General features: G+C 33.6%; 1 protein-coding gene across 17 annotated transcripts in view; it reads right to left on the minus strand.

Annotated features, from left to right (window-relative positions):
* Positions 1-21,874, minus strand: part of PCDH15 (protocadherin related 15) — a 724,552-nt gene that overhangs the window by 178,764 nt on the left and 523,914 nt on the right. For all 17 annotated transcript variants that reach the window (XM_060034587.1, XM_060034586.1, XM_060034585.1 and 14 more), the window contains one exon: positions 2,333-2,638. In XM_060034587.1, coding sequence (XP_059890570.1) covers positions 2,333-2,638 — 306 coding nt within the window. The remainder of the gene's footprint in view (positions 1-2,332; positions 2,639-21,874) is intronic.

Genomic DNA, 21,874 nt, shown 5'->3' on the forward strand with positions numbered 1-21,874 from the left:
CCTTCTTTTAACTAATACTTATTGAGTGTGCACAAGGTACTATAGAGATGCACAAGATGAATACAAACAAGATACCTACCCTCCAGATTACTGTCTCAAAGAAGAAATAAGACAGAAATACCAAAATAAAAGGGATACATGGATGGACCTAGAGATTGTCATACTGAATAAAGTAAATCAGAGAGAGAAAGACAAGTATCATATGATATCACTTATATGTGGAATCTAAAAAAATGGTACAAATGAACTTATTTACAAAACAGAAATAGAGTCACAGATGTAGAAAACAAACTTATGGTTACCAGGGGGAAAAGTTGGGGAGGGATAGATTGGGAGATTGGGATTGACATATACACACTACTATATATAAAATAGATAACTAATAAGGACCTACTGTACAGCACAGGTCTCTACTCAATACTCTGTAATGGCCTTTATGGGAAAAGAATCTAAAAAAGAGTGGATACATGTATATGTATAACTGATTCTCTTTGCCATACACCAGAATCTAACAGAACATTGTAAATCAACTATACTCTAATAAAATTTTTTTAATTCCCATTTCCAAAAATAAAATCATTAAAGCGAAACATTAAAGCGAAACAAAAAACAGCTGAGAAAACAGGTTTCAATAGGAAGTCTTATAGATGACTCTTTCATTCAGTAGTAGAGACTGGCAAAGGCAACTCTGGCAGAGGAAATGGAATGGAGCAAGGACAGAGTGGGGAAGGTCAGGGTGTGTTAAAAAATGCATGCAGTAAAGCAAGCATCTTTGTGAATGTCAGTCTTGGCCCCCTCCAAACAGTTATCAACATCACAATGGGAAAGATACTGTTAAAGCACAGATTTTATGATGTCACCTTCCTGCCTAAAAATTCTTCTTGTTTTCCATTTCATTTTGGATCAACTCCAATCTCCCTAACATGGTGAGAAGGACACATATATTTTCCAGCCCTTTAGCTCCTCACTCTTCTCTCCTCCAGGATTTTGAGCAGGTTCTTCCACTGCCTTGAATATTCTTTCTTCCCCCTTGAATGCCTCTTATTTGCCCCTCAGTTCACAATTTAGAAATAAACTTTCTCCAGGAAACATTCTCTTTGTTCTCAAGATTAGGTTAAAGAGCCCCACCTGTGATCTCCCAGGTTCCTTGCATTGAGGACCTCTATATTAATTACCAGTTACTTGTCTGTTTGCTATACCAGACTGAAAATTCAATGAAGGCAGGAAACCTGTCGTGTTCATGTTTGAATCCCCAGAGTCTAGCAGAGGACTTGGCATGCAGTAAGCACTGAAAATATGCTTATTGAATAAAGGAATGAGTGAATGAATAGATGGATAGAAGAATAAATGGAGAAAGAATGGCCCTCTCCTTGGCCAGCATCTGCCTTTTTTAGATGTATTAATGTTTGCTAAGTAAACACATATTGAGTTGAATTATGGAAGAAACACAAGTTCTTGAAATGCATGCTAACAAAATTCAAGTTGTAGACTGCAGGTTGAGAAAGGACTATATTTTTTTCTTACAAAATACACTTCATAGACCACCTATGTCAGAATTAAAGAGGTTGTGCTTAAAATGCAGATCTCTAGGCCAATCTAACCTACTGAATCAGAATGTCCAGAGTTTCTGGTAATAATTTATTTGAGGACTGAAAAAAAGAGGCTTAGCTATGAAGAACTAATAAAAAGGAGAGTTAGACTTCTGGAAGGATGCCAGTTGTGTACAGAAAGTGAAAAAGATATTACAAAATAATAGGTACAGCAATATCCCATTTCTGTAAAATATGAGGCAATTCTGTACATGTATATATGCGTATGAATGTATATATATATGTACACACTTGCATACATGTGTATTTATATATATATGTAAATAGTTATTTGATATTTGTGTGAGCACAAAAATAAATGTAACAGAATACACATAAAATTTAATACCGAGTAACTTTGGAGGTACAAGGTGAGAGTCTATTAAGTTTTTTTTTAAATAGTCTCGTATTGTCAACTGTTGCAATAAACATTTAGCATTACTTTTGTAAATTAAAAAGAAATCTGTTAAGAAGTGTTATTCAATTTCTCACAAAGGCAACTTTTCTCCCTTTAAATTTTGGTATATGTCTAAAATAGGGTTGTTAGATAAAGCACAATATGTAATATTTGAGTAATATTTGTAATATTTGAATGCTTATATTCAAATTTACTCGCTTATCTGAAATTGAAATTTAACTGCATATGCTTTTTTTTTTTCTTTTAAATTTACTAAGTCTGGCAGCCCTAACATGAATGTCAAATCTTATACAGAATTCATGAAATAATTGCTTCTTTCACACACCTCTACTTGAAGGAAACTGGTCCCGGCTGGCAGATTCTCTTCAACGACGACAGTATATGTTGAATTGGTGAACACAGGACTATTATCATCAATATCCAAAACCCTGATGGCCACTGTTAGAGTTGAATAACGAGGGTGTACCGCTCCATCAGTTGCCACAACAACAAGTTCATAGTAGTCCCTGACTTCTCTGTTAAGCTTCACTGATGTGTAAATGCTCCCATTGGATGTGATATGAAAAAGATTATTGAAGTTACCCAAACTGTAGTGTACTTGGCCATTTATTCCAGCATCAGCGTCTGTTGCCTAAATAAAATTAAAAACAAAGGAATTCACATAGTACTCTTTGTTATGATTTTTTCACATTACATTTTGTTATGTTGCCCTGCCAGAAGGGGATAGTTAAAGAATTATGGCATATTTCTAAGCAAATATTTTTTTTCTCTAGGGAGAAAATTTAAAAGATAATGACAATGTAGTACAAAAGTCTAGAACATGAAAAGAAATATACTATAGTTTAATTGATGTTCTTCATTCAAAATGAACATAACATAATTTGATACCAGTAGAAATAACAATATTATATTATGACAGAAAATTCACATTTCAAAAATACTGAATTTTTCCTCTATTATCATTTCTTTAATAGATTTTGAATTCTAAAATTTAAAAAAACACATTTAGGTTTTAATTAAACATAACTGACAACTTAAGATTTTACAGCTTTTTAAATTCAAGCACTATATGTGTGTATGTATATGTGTGTGTGTGTGTGTGTGTGTGTGTGTGTGTGTGTGTGTGTGTGTGTGTGTGTATAAGCACCATATATATATAACTGCATTTAATCTGCCTGATATTCTTATGAATAAATATCATTGGTCCCATTCTACAAATAAGAAAGCTGTGGCTTATGTACTTTAATTATCTTGCTTAGGGTTACACCTCAGTGCCCCAGTTCTTACTATAATGTCTTGCATATAAAACTACTTAATAAATAAATATTTGTGGAATTAATGAATGTTAGAATAAATTAATGCAAGGAACTGAGATTTAAAACTAAACATGTTCCAAAACCCAAATAGAAGTGAAAGTATAGTAACTGTAAAGCAACTGCAAAGGGCTCTTCTTTAATATTAGAATACAATCTCCAAATGATAACAGAATTGTTGATGCTATAATAAACCTATTGTAACTGAAAATTTTATGTAATATTAAATCACTTTGCATCAAATAAAATGGGTAAATTTTGAGTGACTATTCTTCTGATGGAGTGTTATGAGAATTAGAGTGTTATGAGAATTAAAATAATCTAAAAATCAATTAATTGGAATATAAATTATGATATTTCATTATCAAATACAGTACATTTTGTGCTAAACAGTTCTATGTTATTGTTTCTCAAAGAAATTGGAATGAATCTTAGCATCTATAAAATATTACATAATTATGCCCCAAACTTCACTAGGGAAAGGAAGGAAAACAAGACACTTGGCTGCATTATGAGCCAGGGACACAATAATCACTTAATATCTACAAAGCCTGGGATGCAATATAATGTATTTTGAACAGCACACGAGCAGATGTATATCCACCTTTACAAACACTGGGGAAGCATGTGGGGTGGGTTTGCTGAACACTTGTGCCTTGTTTGAAACGATAAAGCCCAAGATGTCCATAACTGCGCTCCTTCTGACTGTCATAATGCCAGACATTCCAGCAGGATTTGTCCCTTTTATTCATCAAAACACAAATGCCCCTGGGAGGGCATTACCTCTGGAGTTTTAAGCCTGAGAAAAGATAGAAGAGTAATTGCAGGAATGTCTGAAGAGGACAAAAATACTGTAAAAGAGTTGAAGAGTTTCCATAGACATATTTTCTTCTACTTTTACATTTTTCCTAGAATTTGTCTTACAGATTATTGACATATTAGTCAAGCTGGTCATCTTAGTGGAAAAAACAAACAACAATACTGCCACATCCCTTACAAAAAAAAACAACCAATCAAACAAAAAGTGTTATTTTTTGTCTTAAATCACTGCTCAAGTAAATAGAAAAATACAAACCAATAATGTAAGTACGTTCTATTTCATTAAACCAACACTCTTAAAAGTTTCAGGGACATTTTCTGTCTGTGGGTATTTTTATGTAATCCATAATTTAAATGATTCTTGCTCAAGATATATTCTTATTTATCCCCATATTGGAAGATTTATTATGATAGAATGATTTAATTTGATTAATATGGCTGTGTATGTATATGTGTGGGGTGGAGGGGGATGTTAGGTATGTATTGTACTATGTATGTCCAGCTACTTAACTAATATCTCTACTAGGACACTTTATGCGTATTATATGAGTTTTCTATTGTTGCCATAACAAATTACCACAAATTTAGTTGTTTACACATTGCGAGTTTATTATTTTATAGTTCTATAAATCAGAAGTTCAACATCGGTCTCACCTGGCTAAAACCAAGGTATGCATAGATCTGTATTCCTTTCTGGAGGCTGTAGGAAAAGATCCATTTCTTTGCTCATTCCAGTTATTGACAGAATACAGTTCCTTGAAGTTGTAGGATTGAGATCCCCACTCCCTTTTTACTTGTCATGTAAGGACAATTCCCAACTTCTAATGGCCACCCACATACCTTTTCTCTTGGCTCATAGCACACTTCTTCCATCTTCAAAGCTAGCAATGGTGGGTCAAGTCCCTCTCACATTTTTTGAATCTCTCCTTCTTCTATCTCATCTCTCTGATCCACTCTTCTATCATCCTCTTCCACTATTAAGGGCTTAGATGGCTACAATGGGCCCGCCTGGACAATCCAGGGTAATCCTCCCATTTCAAGGTTTTTAACCTTATCACATCTACAAAGTTAATTTTGTTATGTAAGGTAACATATTCACACATGGGATGTAGCTGGAGGATCATAATTCTGTCTACCATAGAATGAGAAGCTTAACATGTTTCTAATTGAACTTTTGATTATTTCTATGTCCAAATCTTTGTCATCTCCAATTCCCCTACTTCACTAAATGGTTCTTCCACTGACCAACAGATTACATAAGAAATAAAGAAGATGTTCCTGAGATCTACTTCTTCTACCTTCTCAATTATTTATTTATTCAATAATTTCAGAAAAGCTTATTTTAGAGCTTTTCTGAAATTCAGTAATTTCAGAAAAGCTTATTTATTTATTCAATAATTTCAGAAAAGCTTATTTAATACTATGTATGAGGCTCAGCTCCAAGCTGTGAGATACATTGGTATATTAGGTAACAAGGTCCAAGATATGGCATTTACAGAAAAATCCCTATTCCATTTATAATACATTGTTTCCAATGTATGCAATATCTCAATCCTAACCACCTTGGCCCAAGCCACCACCAACTGTGGCTTAGATTGCTAGATTATGTCTTTATTTTCTTTTCAGTTATTTCCTTTCAGAGAGATCTTTTATAATAGATAAATGACATCATTCCTCTTAATATCCTCCAGTGATTTCCACTGCCTTCAGCACCATTCAAATGTTTACCATAACCAAGAGTTCTCCTACTAAATATTACTTTCACTGTGTTCTGGAATAATGCAAATCTCTCCAACCTCCAAATTTCTCCAAAGCCTCTGCCTAAAGGGCTTCCACTATTATTCGCTAGGCTAAAACCCATTCATCTTTCAAATGTCCATTTAAACATCACTTCCTCAAATGATTCCTCAAATCACTCCTGAAATGTAAATGAGACCCTCCTGTTATACATGGCAAGAACTCCATATACGTATAATTTATATCACTTTTACTAGATTTAAATTATAGATTTATTAATGTGATTATTTGTTTAACACTTGTCTCCCTTCTTACAAGTGGGAAGACTGTGATCATCTTGGCGGAACTACTGAATCCAGGTCTATACGGAAAAATATTTTTATAAAGTAAAAAGTAGTATTCTGTTATGACCTAGATAAGAGTATGATAATAAGTAAATATCTTTGCATTTTTAATGTTTTGTAGAGTGACAAACAGGGACTATGTAGGTTAAGATAGCGAATGACCTTGATATATAAAAAGAAATTGCTACCTTATAGAAGTGCTGTTTAGTTTCAGTGTTTCCACTATATATATTTTTTGATATCATTAACTTTGGTATATCACTTGTTCCCTCTAGGTCTCAGGTATCTCAACTATAAAATAAAAGATGTGAAGTGGAACAGCAGTTTTGAATCTCTTTTGCTACCATTATACATGTCTGAGATGAAATTCACAAACATGGCACAGATCATCAATTATAACAAGAATAAGAAGATAGCTGTTGCATAATTCTCTGTAATCTAGTTGCAAAGCCATTATTCTGTTCCACTGAATAAAATATATAAAAATTTAAGTGAATCAGCATTGTTATAGATGATATAAGCCAGTAACTAGTATTAGAACAATGCAAATGTAGTACCTACATCAGTAACAAATGACTTGGAAAAGACCTCACATAACCCATGTTTGCAAACTACTGGGCTAGAGGATTGTTAAAGGAAACTTGCTCTAACAGGACTTTAAGATATAAAAACAAACTTAATTTCAGAATGAACCACCTACAGTGCTTGCATCATGTTGGTATTTCCCAAATTGCTGCACTAATCATGTTTTCCCTTGTGAACTTCCCAGTACACAGTAGCTCAGAGAAGTGTTGCATTAAAAGATCCTCTTTCACTGAGGATTGTTGAATGGAAACTTCCCCTCTCCAGGCTTCAACTTGCCAAGAGGAAGGACATTTTAGCAAGAAAACTGCTCTCTCTGCTCCCTCCCTCACTCATGAGTGGTGAATTTGATGGAAAGAATTGGGTAAACACACTGCCCCCTTTAACATCTGATGTTTATAAGGATGTCAAATGATTTGCTGGTTTTGCTATATGAGCTCTTTCCCTATGAATAAGACCTACAATTTCAGTTCTGCCTGAGGCTGTGTAGGTAAGTTTAATCATGGGGTAGCATTTACCAACCCATTTGGTTCTCATTACTAAACCTCCTTCCTTTCAATATCAGCTTCACCTATTTGCCAGAATTTCATGTCTCTCACTGAATTGGTTGGAACCTGGGCAAGGTATAGGATGTTAGTTACTGAGAGTCCCAAACCCCAGGGGTGTTTATACCACAGTTTCCAAACAAATTTAGTCATAGATTCTTTTTCATTGTTGTTTGTTTAGCAAAATATTTACTAATATCTTGAGGGACATACATTTTTTAAAATACTGTTAGAATTCAATGAGCAACACTGGGAATAAGGCCTTCTTTTAATAATCTGTCCATGATATTTTCACACAATACTTCCACTTGATACTTTTTGTTCCCCATGACGCATCACTTGAAACTAACTACCTTAAGTTAATAGAATCAATGGTGCCTACTCTCAAACATGTCAGGGTCCTTAACAGAGTCTACAGTAAAATAATAAATGGCAGAGAAAAGATAATCAGAAAAATATATGCTTTCAAAAGGTCCAATGAGAAATTTTTTTTAACAATGGCTTAAATTGATAAAAAAGGCCATGGAGGGAGAAGTAAACACTGAATTTTAGTCATGGTTTTGATAAACTAACTTTAGGTGCTACATTTCATGGAATGTTAATTAACGTCTCTTATGATGCCAGGAAAAAGTGAGGGGAGACGGAGAGAGAAGGGGAGGTCTCTGTTCAAATAAATAAATTTGGGAAATTGGGATTAAAGAAAATTTAAAAGTTTTCATTACTTCAGAACTTTTCAAGTGTCATTAATATTTTAATGAGCAAGGCAAAGTTCTCAAGGGGAGTAATGTATGCACCAGATTTAAAAACCCTGAGTAACAGAAATCCTTTCAAATGAACTATAGACAGAAGTCCAAACTCCTATGCATGAATTAATTCCAACCTACATTTTCAGCATTCTCTTACTATTCACTGTCCTGTATAAACACTCTGCTCAAGTCTAATCAATTTTCTTCATTTCCTTAGGGCTCAGCATACACTTTTTGACATTTTCTTCAAGGCTTGCATTGATGATTCCTTATTCACCTCTGAAATTCCAATCCTTCATCCAGTCTTCAAATCCCAACCCCCAATTCAATCTCTCCTAGGAAAATGTCTAGCATTTAGAGATAGATCATTTTATAAATTAGAATTTTAACAAATGCTTTGTAACATTACTTTTTTTTTTTTGGCTGCACCACACGGCGTGTGGGATCTTCCCTGCCCAGGGATCCTGTGCCCCCTACACTGGAAGCATGGAGTCTTAACCACTGGACCACCAGGGAAGCCCACATTACTTTTTATTTACACCTTTTCCCCACAGCTATAAGTCCTTTGAGAATAAAAGCATATCTCATAACTCTTCATTTATTGAACTTTTCAAATATACAGCAATCTTTATCTTACAGTGGGATAATTTGTTGAGAGAAAATATCCAAACACATATTCAACAAGGGGACTAAAACTAAATATTAGATGGGGCATTTTTATTAATAGGGTTTCGTAATTTTAAGTCAGCTTAAGTATAAAGTGTAAATAAATATTGAAAGTCAAGTACACACACACACACACACACACACACACACACACACACACACACACATATGTTTTGACCTGATTAACTACAACTTAATTCACTGACTGTCTAGCTTCCATGAAAGGAGGTATATTTGATGCTCATGGAATAAAAGACTAACATTCTATAAGAAAGTGCTCTAAAAAATTTAAGGTAACTCAGACACACATCTAATAGAGACAAAGGAACTAGAATGTTTGTAAAATACAGGATTATTTGCTTCCTTTTCTGTGTCCTAATTAATTGAGGAACATAAATAAGGTCATGTAAGTTAAGTGATATGGGCTGGCTAAACAAGGTAGTTTCATTTACTTAGTATTATAGATGAGTATGTACATGTTAGAAAAGATAACCAAACATAAAATCCCTTATTATCAGCAATACTGTCAAGAAGTTTGCACTGATGTTTAATATCTAACCAAGGAGCTCAGTGTGTGATGCTGTAATGAAAACATTTCTCTTCCTAGAAATCAATTAGAAGTTAATTAAAATTGTTAATAAGAAAAATCACACATCTCTTCTCCCTTTGTACTACATCAAAGCAAAAAACAGTAATAGCTGCAACTTTATAATCATCTGTCCATGGTTAACACATTTTGTAATATACACCTTACCAGGGGGCCTGACTTGTGGCTACTTATTTGTGAATGAGTATTGTTGGGAAACTGGCTAATAGTCTGTAGTCAAATAAAAACCTCACTGGACAAAACTTTGAATATTTGCTAGAAAAACTTCTGGAAAATCTTAATCACTAAAATCAAAGTTAGAATACATTACAGACAACCAAATAATAATTACTTAATAAAGACAACAGATCATGTATAAGGGCATTTATTGACTATTCCTTGAGCACCATTTTATAGCATATCATTTGAAAAGGAAGCAGGGAAAAATATTTCTTACACATTATATTTACCCCTTTTGTTCCCTCGTTAATTTTTAGAGTGGTCTACTATCCATGCTTTCCCATCAATAAATGTGAAAGCCCATTACTGGGATACCTACATTGGGAGTTACAAATTCTATAGAGATTGAAAAGTATGTCTTTATGGGTGGAATATACTGGGATAAGACCTCAAAGGAGAGTCTGATGTCTGCACCCCTTCCGTTGAGAAGTCTCTGGGTAAATTACTTATTATTTTTTCAATGATTAATTCTAATTTAAAATATGTTTTATACTCATATCCATTCAGATTATTTAGATATAAAATAATTTCTGTTTATTCTCACAAAAATCAGTTCTATGCAAAGAACTTTGAGGACAAACAGAAAGTATAGCTATTAGAAAGGTGTGAACTACCATGTAGCACCTAATTAGCCCAGTGTGAAGCTGAGAGGGAGCTTAGCTCCCTTAGTTTTTGCTTTTCCTTCACAGCAATTTTTGAGGCTGTGCACTCCTTTCTCACCTTGAAGCAGGAACCTTAAAAGGTGTTGAGCAGGGAGGTCAGAAGGAGAAGTTGGGAAGTGCATCCTTAATGACATTACTAGTAGAAGTACATTTTTAAAATTACCTGCCAACTTCAAAATGGCATAAAATAGTTGTCATCTTTATTTCTTTAAAGAAGCTGAGCTATTTCAAGGGCTGTGATTATCAGTGTAAAATGGGAGAAGCAATTTAGTGACTCATCATGCTGGTAAATGTTTCCTCTCTCCACACCTATTCATTATTGAACAATGGCAAACAGACTTACTGGCTAGAAGGTAACAAGTGTACTTGAGTTCAAATCACTAAAAACATAATGAGAGTAAATAGTTTTTTTTATCAAGTATTGAAACTCTCAAATATTTAATCCCTAGGAATCTAGAAAACCCATATATAAATTAGAGATTCCTTAAGGGCTTAAGCTCTAGGTTAAAAGACCAGCTCTTTCCCATACTAACTCTATGGCCTTGGGTGAGTCAGTCACTCTAAGCGTCCATCCTTCATTTGTAAAATGATGATGATAGTAAGTATTTATCTCACTACCTACTATGAGGATTGAACACACTTAGCAGCATGCTTAGAGCATATTAAGTAATCAATTAAAAATTAGGTAAGTTTATTGTTATTGAGGTTTTCAACATCTACTTAGAAACTATTTAAAAAAGCTCAATTCTGTCCTAAAGTTCTTAAAAATATTTTTGTGAAGAATAAATCAGTCTATTTTTATTTGGTTTATTTATACACTTCATTTTCCTTAGGATCACATTTAACCTGGTATAGTGAGTCCATTAGGTTCCATTAACTTTGTTTTTATCAAGATGTTCTGAGAATTTGGGTGTCTGTATTAATTAACGAATTCATATGTGAAAGATCATAAAACCTGTTCATATGTGGTTTTAGTGTAACAAATAAAAATATAAGGAAAACTTGTATGAGCAGATGATATGTAACAAAAAGGAAAGAGCACTTTAGTTATTACAAGAAACAATAATGAAGATTTAAGGTCCTTGAGGCATGAATTCAGGTAGTATTAGACACATTACAGAGAAAATTCTATGAAAAAGTATGTCTGATGATTTTATGGACATTGTCACATTTTGAGAAATGTTCGTTATGTCTGGCCTGAGAAAAATGTTGAATTTTTAAAAATCAAAAATGTATTCCATTTGAAAGTAGAAGAAAAGGTAACTTCCAGTTACATTTTAAAGTAATTTTATCATGGGTTGGGAAACAAATGTGTGACAACAGATGAGAAGTCATGACCTGATCATAAATTGTGAGGCTCTTAAAATCATTATAGTGAGAGCTAAAAGGGGTAAAAGAGCTATTTTACACTAAACATTTCTTTGCTTGTCATAACTACTGCAGGCCATCCTTCCAAATCTGAAAAGATAACTTCTACCCAGAGAACTCAGTAAATAGTATTACCCCACAGAAAAGGTTTGACAGCTGCCCATATTTTTCTCCAAAGCTATGTCTTTTTTTAGTGTTCTTAAATTCTTTCTATTCTACCATGGAACAAACCTCTATTAAACTGTCTTTAAGGGCTTGGATGTTTCTCTAGGATGCTTTCCCCAAGTCAAGACAGCTGTCCTTCCACTGAGACTCCCTGCCATTTTGTTTTCATTTAGTTCTATAACATAATGTAATTGCCTGCTTACCTGCTTGGCTCCTATACTATCCTTCCTGCAAACTGAGGACAAAAAAAAATGCATTGCTCATAGCTGAATTTCTAATACCTTTTCTTCATTAATGTTCAGTGAGTATTTGCTGAATCAATGTTGCATTAAGACTGCCTTTTATGAAGCAGTAGGTGTCTTAAATGAAAGTTTGCTTGAATTGACAAATAGTCAAAGCAATTACTTCTAGTTACACAATAAACTACATTTTATTCTAACATTCAAGGTTGTACACGATCTTTTTCGAACCTACCCTTATGCACTTATATCTCATAACTAACTCTTTGACATAAACTCTATGTTTTAGTCAAAAGAGTTTATTATATCAGTCAGCTTTCAAACAACTCCAAAATCACAGTGGTTTGCTGTCACTGATGTTTATTTCTCATTCCATGATTTTCATTTTTTCTCCTATTGCTTTACATTTGATATATTTGCATTGTGGGTTTGGCGTGTATAGTATCATTTTGTTGATGGTGCAAAGTCATAAAATAAAATTATATTTTATTTTTACTCCCTTCTTCCTACTTTACTTCTCCAACATCTTCAGTCCCATCTCTTTTCTATGGACAAACATGTTCTAGGCCTTAAATCTAAGTGCATTTTGCCAAACTAACCATGCTGTCTCATACTTGCTTTGTTCTAGCTTGAAGTCCTCCCCCTACTTCACAAACTGATTATTCTTCAGCCCATATGTCACTTCTCTCAGAAACACCTAAGTTAAAAGTCTTATCTCTATGTTCCTTAAGCTCACTGTATACTCCTTTACCAAAATCCTTATTACTTTTTTTTATAGCCCCCACAAAATTAAGAGTTTCTTAAGAGCAGGCTGGCTTGTTCGTATCTGAACCATGCCTGTTCTTTGCATTGACAGGCAGCAGATAAAAGTTTTCTGCAAACATTTCATCTGAAGCTATTTCCATGATGCAGTTACATATCCTTCCTACCCCAAATACCCAATCACATGAAGAAAATAAAATATAATTTAGTATGTATAATTCTTTTTAAAAAGCTAATATTTTTTCCTTTTATGAGATGTAACACATGTTTTCCATTTTAGAGAATTAAGTGAGCAATCATATCAATAATTGTTTATTCCTGAACTTTGTCCTTATGCTATTGTTTTACTGCTTTCTTTTATTTCATTATAAGTCAGCTAAAATCCTATAAGAAAATCTATTTGTAGTTCAGTTTGAAAACAAGTGTTGTAAGTATATCTTCAATATTTTGTGGAATTAAATACAGTAGTTTTATTTTTCAATACTCTATCCCAGGGTTGCTCCAACTTTTTTCATTATACCCCCCGCTTCAATAGGCTTTCTAGATATTTTTTTTCCTAATTGCACCTCTATGAAATTTTATTACCACAGATTTGTTGCATATTTGTTTATGTATATGTTTGTGTTTTATATATATAAAGAGTATATTTTTTTTGCCTTTCAAAAACTGACTTTTTCCATTTTGGGGGTGATATGTCCCTGTTACGAATGAATGCTCTAGTCAAAAGAAAACCTTCTGTAACTTCCTAATATACCAAAAATAAACATTTTCATGTAAGCATTTGTTCCTTCAACACTGATTACAATAGCATCACTTTCAAAATACATGCCCAAACTATTATGTAAAGTAACTATTTCAGAGCACCTCTGGAGCTGCAGTCATCAGTCATCAGTTTTTAAGTATAAAGTAAGAGAAAACTACCATCATCATAGATGACATTTTATGTAATAATCTGCTTGGCTCAGGCATTTCTTTTATATTTGTGCTTACCTTGTCTGTCAAGTTCTGACACTAACTATTGTTTTCTGTTTTTTTGTACTTTAAACAGTTTCCTCTATGCTTATTAAAGATGTAATATTTGTTTATCTGATGTCTTTATGATCCTTTCTGCTAATCTCAAGTTTTAATTTTATTTTTACCCAGTATTTTTTGTATTAAATATAAACATTCCCATATATTTCTCTAAAGAGCCAAGAATGATCTATGCCCTAAGTATTGCCCTTCTAGCTATCACAGAACTTTGGCTATTATAGCTCTCACAAATGATTTGCTTGTATCGGTGGCAGAAGAAAATCATAACTGGAAAGTAGAAAAAATGTGACAGCCAGGTTGGATTCTCTAAGAAATTCTCCATAATTGCATTTTCTGCAGAATATCCAAATATTAGATTATCAGATACATATCTAAGACAAAAGAAATGAAAAGGCCTTTGGCCAATATGATATCCATTTAAGGAGAGAAAAACATCTCCTATGAATAATGCTTTTTGCTTGATATAAGCACACATTGTTTCCCAAATGACAACCATAAAATTAAAAGGACTTTCTCCATTTTATACATATCACCACTATCTTATCATAGTCACCTACCCTGATATATTCACTGGGGTAGAGCAGGATACAGATTCTGAACTCTCGGTTTTATTTTATCATCAATCATCCCTGGAGGTAAGGTTAAAATTTTGCAATTTTTAGTTATGTTCCATTTCCCCAATCTGGGATGTCACCAACTTGGTTGACTTGGAAATGTATGTTTTATATTCATTCCTGTGCCAACAATGCACTGAAGTAACAGAAGATTACATTTTCTATGGTTTTGTCTAACATATTCATTTAAATTAGTGGAATGGAATTAATTGGAAGGAATAACTTATCTTTTCATATTTACTCCCTAGGTCTGCATTCATGGGCAGGGGAAAAGAGCTAAGATGTACAAAATGTAGAACTGCCTTTTGAATCAGAAATTTTAAATTCTGCTTGCTATTCCTTTTCTAGTTGCTTTCCTTCCAGTATACTTTCAGAGCACATCTCTATGTGCCACTGACTGTGTAAACAGTGGGTAACTATTTTAGAACGATTACTATGCAGCAGGCATTCTGCAAGGTGCTTTTTGTTTGTTTCCTTAAGTTCTGGTGTAAAATGCTACTGCTGCTCACCTTAATATTAGAGATATGCATAGATTTTTTTAAGTTATAGATTTATAAAAGACCCAGATATCTTATCAACATTCTTAAGCTTTTCTGATTAAATGAGAGAAAATAAGCCCAACTGGAGATTTAAAAAAAAAAAGTGGGGAAAAAAACTTCTTTTGAACATACATTCTTTTATTGTTAGCACATTCTCAATAATAATATTTTCATATCAATTGGTCTAGCAGAAATTTTCCCTCAGAATAATGGTTTTTATTCTATTGAATTATGTTGATGGTTAGAAGTGGTCTAGTCAGTATAATTAAGTCAATAAAAGAAGTGGAGACAGGCATAAAAAATAGATAAAAATCATAAGTTAAAATGAAACGTATTACTCTGAGAAATCAAAACTCTATAATCTATCAAGAATCTTTGCAGATTATAAAGAAGAAAGCTATTGACTTATTTCAAACTTAAAGTCTAAAGACTTTAAGTGGAGACTGAAGCTACCATCCAGCATGACAGGTGTGAACGACTTTGATTTTGTTTGCCCAGAGGAAGCATTACTCTTGCTACTTTCATAAAGACTGATCGCTCTTGACAGAAATCTGTCTGTGCAGACTTGGGTGAGTATGATACCGCGGAATCATAAAACCATTAGAGAAGACTGTAGGCTCAGAGGAGCTCCTCATAAAAATGTTGAGATAGAAAGAATAAGACAGTGAAAAAGAGACTGTATTTGCTATATATCCACATCGTGAATTATGATACCCATAGGGAATATTTCCAGTCCTGGGTTTCAGAATTCCAGTGAACTAATCTTTCTGAGATATCATAAACTAAGGAGTGAGAAAACAAACCAAAGAAATATTGCCTGCTTTTATTTATTTATTTTGTAGACTGAATCTAGATTTTAAAAAAATGAGCCTCCTATCTTTGATTCTTGTATGACCTGAGGGAAAGTACTGTGATATATAAGGGTCTTTGTTTGCACGTTGGATTCCCTATGAAGCAGAAAATGGGCCAGCAATTAGTTGCAAGTGTACCTTTTGGATCCATGCATGTGGAAAGCAGACAAAAGAAGCAGGACTGTATTAAGAGAAAAATCTAACTAGCCAGGGCCAACAACAGTCTTGGCCAATTCTGGAAGAAGCTGTGGAATTAGAGTTGCATGTTAGAGTTATTCCCAGTTGTGCTAAAATAACCAGGCCTTTGCATTTGGCCATCAGTCAGTGGACTACACTGAGAAAGGTGTGACCCTTCTCTCTCTGCAACTGAGGTAACCCTGGTTGGCAGCTAAAGGGTATCTTCCTACATCAGTCCCAGAAGACAGAATGTCCTTCTTTGAAGGGGAATCTGGGAGGTGCATCTCAATCTCCATCACAAGCCAATATCTGTACTGTCTTTTCATTAGATTACAAACTTCTCATTTATCAAAACATAATAAATCACACATACACATGTGTGTGTATACATATACATATATGTATATGTACACACACACACACACACACACACACATATACTTAGAATCATTCCAATGTCAGTCATTCACTGTTTTCAAAAGAAATAATCAGCTCCAGAGCTACAGAATGACTTCAAAGTTACAAAACTCTCTGGTTTGATTGTGCTGACCCAAGCTAACAATGACCTATTTCTACCCTTGTACTCAGAGATATGGTTCATATTTTCTTTTTGAATTTAATTCTCCTTTAAGAGCAGAAATCCTAGATGGTGAGCTTTACATCTTTTCTATCTTTTGGTTCTTACAAACACTCAGCAAGACAGTTTTTTTGTCCACATTTTATAGATGAGAATATTGCAAAAAAGCTAAGAAACTTGTTCAGGTTCTTATACCTAGGAAATAAGAGAACGTGGATTTGAATTTAGGACATTAATATATCATCTGCTTGTGATCCTTGTCCAGGGAGAGAGGCTGTTGTAATTGGTGCAGCATCATAAATTATTCTAGCTGCATGACAGATTGGAGCCCAGAGATAAGTAGTAAGATGACTTGGAAACATTTTAGAATTCACTCTGAAATAGTTTACTTATTTTAATTATGGAAATGAAGAGCCATATCATAGAAATCTACACCTTGAAGATTATTATTACAGGGTAGCTCAGAATTTACATGCATTCAATGAGAAAAATAAAAACCTAGGTTATAGAAAATTGTCAGTGGTTCCCCTCACATTATTCCTTGCTCTGCCTCAATCTAGTCTGGACTGATATCAGAGGGAAAAAAAATAATTCAGTGAAGTCAATGGAAGTCATTGCATCAAATCCTGGGAAATACAATATACAATATACTCAGAACTATGAATTTTACTGATCATTTTGAAGCATGAAGGTAGTCATTTCAAAATAAATGTATAAACCATCCAACATCTATTCCTGTCTTCTCCATTCTCCTGCTACTGAAATTGAGGAGAATCTCCATCAGTGGATTCAATCCCCTCCTATGTTCTGGGAGGCTATGCTCTTGGGACTATGTTGCCTCTCTTTCCAGCATCTTCCACATCCCTCTTTACTGAGCCTATTTCCATTAGCCTTCATTTTATCATTACAAAAAAAAATGAAGAAGTAAAAAATAATCACATGTCTGTTATCTTGCTACAATTCCTTCACATCCCAGTCTTCTAGGGGGAAAAAAAGGTGAACTTACATTATCTCCATTGCTGCACTCATTCCTTAATGAGTTATTTATTTAGCTATTCAGTCAAGCCAAACTATTCTTTTTCTATTTTAGTCTTTTCATTTTCTTCTACTTGGAGTAGTCTTCACAGAAGTCCACCTTTTCTTCAGTTCTCAGCTTACATAGCTTTCCCCTCACAGAAGACTTTCCAGAGCCTCTCAGCACACAGGAGGATACACTCAGAGTACTATCTTCCCTCACAGTGCTCATGACAATTTTTACTTTTGTATTTAATGGTGTGTTTATGTACTTAATGGCTGACACTTCACTGGTCTGTGAGATCCATGACAGCAGAGACCCTTCTGTTTGTTCCAGCACTGTGAGTCCAGTGCTCTACACATAATAGACACCTTATAAATATTCATTCAAGGAATGGATAAATGAAAGATAAAACATCATAACCATCCAACTAAATTTGAAAATATATCAGTGCAAGGTAGTATACTGAGTAGAAAAACATATTGACAAAATACTACCTTTCCTCCTTTTTAAATGTGAGAGAGAATCTAACTCTTCAAGAAGAGGAACAGGAAGTTATTATTTACCATCAGAAGCACCTGTGAATGTTGTCTTTGGTGTTGGTTGAGGAACAGTATTCTGATCATGATATTCTTGCAGCCTCTAAATTTTTATCTTAGTATACTGCATTTAAAATAATACTAAACTTTTGGTCTAAAAATTCCCCTTTTGTATTCTGTTATTTTATTCATAAGCTGTGTTACAGTTCCCACTCATTTACTTCTACCTGAGATGCCATGCCAGTGAAGTGGGAAAGTAATTCAGGCTTTAAAGTGCTCTACAAACACTTATCTTCTACAAATCACTGTTGGCAATTAAACTGAAAATTTAGAAAAGGTAATTCTTAACCTAATTGATGGGGACTGAAAGCTGTTACCCTGCTCTTTGTTCTTAAAAGCAGAACTGTAACTTTAATCATTCATTTAACCAGCATATATTAAAACATGTAATATTCACCAGGTGCTATGCTTGGTTCTAGATATATAGAAGCATCAGATATGTTCCCTAATACCAGATACTTAATTGCTCTTAAAGATGCCAGAATTACTTATTTAAAAAATAAAACAAAAAAACAAAGAATTATATCAAATTTTTGCTATATTCAGTTAGTAAATGTGCTCTGTGAATAAAGTTGGATGTTGAGTGTAGATGCTAATAAAGTGCTACATGCCAATTAGACATAATTATGCCTATGTGTATATATATACATAGTAATTGATATTTGTCTAGTACTTTCTATTTTGAAAACTGCTTTTATGTACATTATCTCTTAATTATCATATCAAAACTGTAAAGAAGTTATTATGAGCACCTTCATTTTACTGATTTTATATGAACTTAAACAGATTGACCATATTGTACAGCTAATAAATAGCAGAACTAAAATTCCAACCCACATACTCCACTATAAAACTTTTGCTTTTCCTACTACATCAACTTTCTTCCCCCTCACTTTCTCTCTTGTAGTAACGTATGCAAATCTACATGATAATTAATACACTAAGAAATGTAAAATACCATACCATACATGCCTCAAATCTCACCTTTCATGCCAATCTGCTCGCATTACCTGAAATTAACTTCATTAAAAAGTGATATAAACATGAAAATAATTATAAACTTTGCTCAGCTAAGATAATTAACATTAGTATCAAATATAAAGTAAAATTAACCTTCATCTGTCCCCAAAAGAATACTATTACATCTAAAATAAACCAAGATTATCTCATCTTTTTTTACCATAATTGATTTCATGTAAACAGCATACAAAGCATGGCCTGTCATGGTGTACTGCAGGGTTCAGAGAGATGATGGAAAAACATACCACTAGACAAACAGTCACATTTCAAATATGGATTTTGAATTCTATATAAAATTTTTAATGATCTACATACAGCACGTAGTCTGTCCGGTCATAATGGCAGACTTCATAAACGCTTAGTGGGTCAACATATGAAGATTTGGATGTAATTACTAGCTCTAAAACTTAAGTGATGTTCTGTTGTTGCAGGTTAACTTTTAACTAGGCCTTCTGGGATTTCATACAAATCGAAACAGGCAAGAAATCTATTTAAAGAAGGCTTGCACTAAAGGGATAAACTTAATACTAAACTATACTTGAATATATAGAGAGGAGAAATAAACACTAAAGGGATAAAGACACAGGAAATCCTTTTTTCCTTTCAGGAAAGCATGTTACAAAGAATATTTTTTCAGCGGCGCATCCCTCAAAAACATGTTTGTGTAGACACAGAACCAATGTTATTTTTTATCAAATCAAACCAAAAGAAGATAAATAAAAATGTGTATTTATATCATCATTTAAATGCTAGAGTTAAATTAAATTAGTTTCCACTTCTCTCTGATCCCATAGCACTTTGTACATGCCTGTCTCAGCACTTTTCATATTGCATTGTATATAATTATTTGCATTTATACCTCTGCTATCTAATGTAAATTCTAAAAGAGAGAATGTGCTTTGTTCACATTAATGCTCTAGTGTAGAACTGAGTTTCCATCTCAGTAAATATTAGCTGAATTTTTTTGAATCGTGTTATTCTTCCCAGTCCTATATTAGAAAAATATATCAATGCATAAAATACAAAATACTAATTTTTAAAATTGGTTTGAAATCAGTCATATATGCTTTCATGCATTGATTTATTCACATGTATTTACTGTCAAATTTGTGCGGAACAGCATTTTAGCTGCTGGGACTGTAAAGAAGGGTAAGAGCAAAGGGCTCTTTCATCTAATGTCACCTGAACCATAGTGAAAAAAGTAGATATTAAACAATAATTGTCTTGAAAAATTAATAACCTCCAGTAATAAAGATACATTGCACAATTACAGCATCTAATAGAGCTTCTAACCTGCCTTCCTGGAAATTACATTCTAATAGGGAAGATAAAGTTAAAAAAAAAGATACACAAATAAACAATTTCAAATATTAATGAGTATTATGAAAAAAAGTATAGCGAGGTGTGAGAGCACATAAATAGAGGCACTTAATCCAGTTTTGTGGGGCCAAGAAAGCAAATGGCATTCAGCTCACATCCATCACCCCTAAACTGTAGGTTTAATAAGGTCAGGAATCCTCAGGATGACTTTCACATTACTTATACTAAGTACAAGTCATGACAAAATCACTGTTTTTTCCCCTTAGGAAAAATGGCCATAGATACAGTATGTCTTGACTTCAGTAAAATTCTTGAAACTTTTAAAATTCCATTTTAGTTGTTAAAATAGGGGAAAAAATGTTTCCGAGATGATGACAAAATGATTTAGATTAGGAGCTCAGTGAAGAATCATCCCCAAGTTGGACTTCAAACTTGACAAGACTCTGAGGGCAACCTGCAAGCTTCTTAGTAATTTATAATCGGCTCCACATTGTCAGCCATTTTTATGAAAGCATAAAGGATATGATTTTGAAATGTATTCATAGTAGGAATCTTAGAAAAATGGTTCATACCACAGGTGGTTGAATCAAAATTAAGATATATCTCAATGTAGGTCTCAAAATTCAAGAGTATAAAATGTTACTGCTGCCACTACTATCACATTAGCCGTTAGAGCTCTTATGCTTAGGCAACTGTGACTCCTCTCCTTCAAGCCTTAGGGGAGTCTATAAACTAGACCTACTCTCTCCATTTTGTAGACAAGGAAACTGAGTTTCAGGTAGGTAATTTGCCAGAGTCATAGAGTTGCTAGGTAATAAACCTAGAATTCAAAACTGAGACTGTCTAATGCCAAGACTAGTGCTCTTATCCAGAATTTTAGGTTTCTTCCAACCAAGGTAATTACAAGTTCTTTAGGATTTCACAGCTTCATGTCACTGATTCTGCCATTTGCCAGTTATACAGTCTTGGCAAAGAAATTAACCTCTTAGAGTCTGCAGGTGTAGAGAAAATATTAGTACCTACCAAATTAGATTTTATGGTTATTGAATGAACTAATACACAGAAAGCACTTGGAACTGTATCTGGCATGTAGCAAACAATCAATATATGTTAGTTAATAATGCTAATATTATTTTTTAAATTTTATAATAAATGTCTTCCTAGGTTTATAACCATGGCTAAATGCCTACAGATCTGTGTAGAATTGAGAAAATCTCTCAAAAATTATAATCTCTCAATTTATTTAGCACTCATTCATTGTCATTTGTTTAATTTTCAATAAATTTTCACAAGGTCCCAGATATTCTTCTCACCTACTCTTATTTCAAAAGTTGACAGTAAGCCAAATA

The sequence above is a fragment of the Delphinus delphis genome, chromosome 16 (assembly GCF_949987515.2).
Source record: "Delphinus delphis chromosome 16, mDelDel1.2, whole genome shotgun sequence".
In the NCBI taxonomy this organism is placed as follows: Eukaryota; Metazoa; Chordata; class Mammalia; order Artiodactyla; family Delphinidae; genus Delphinus; species Delphinus delphis.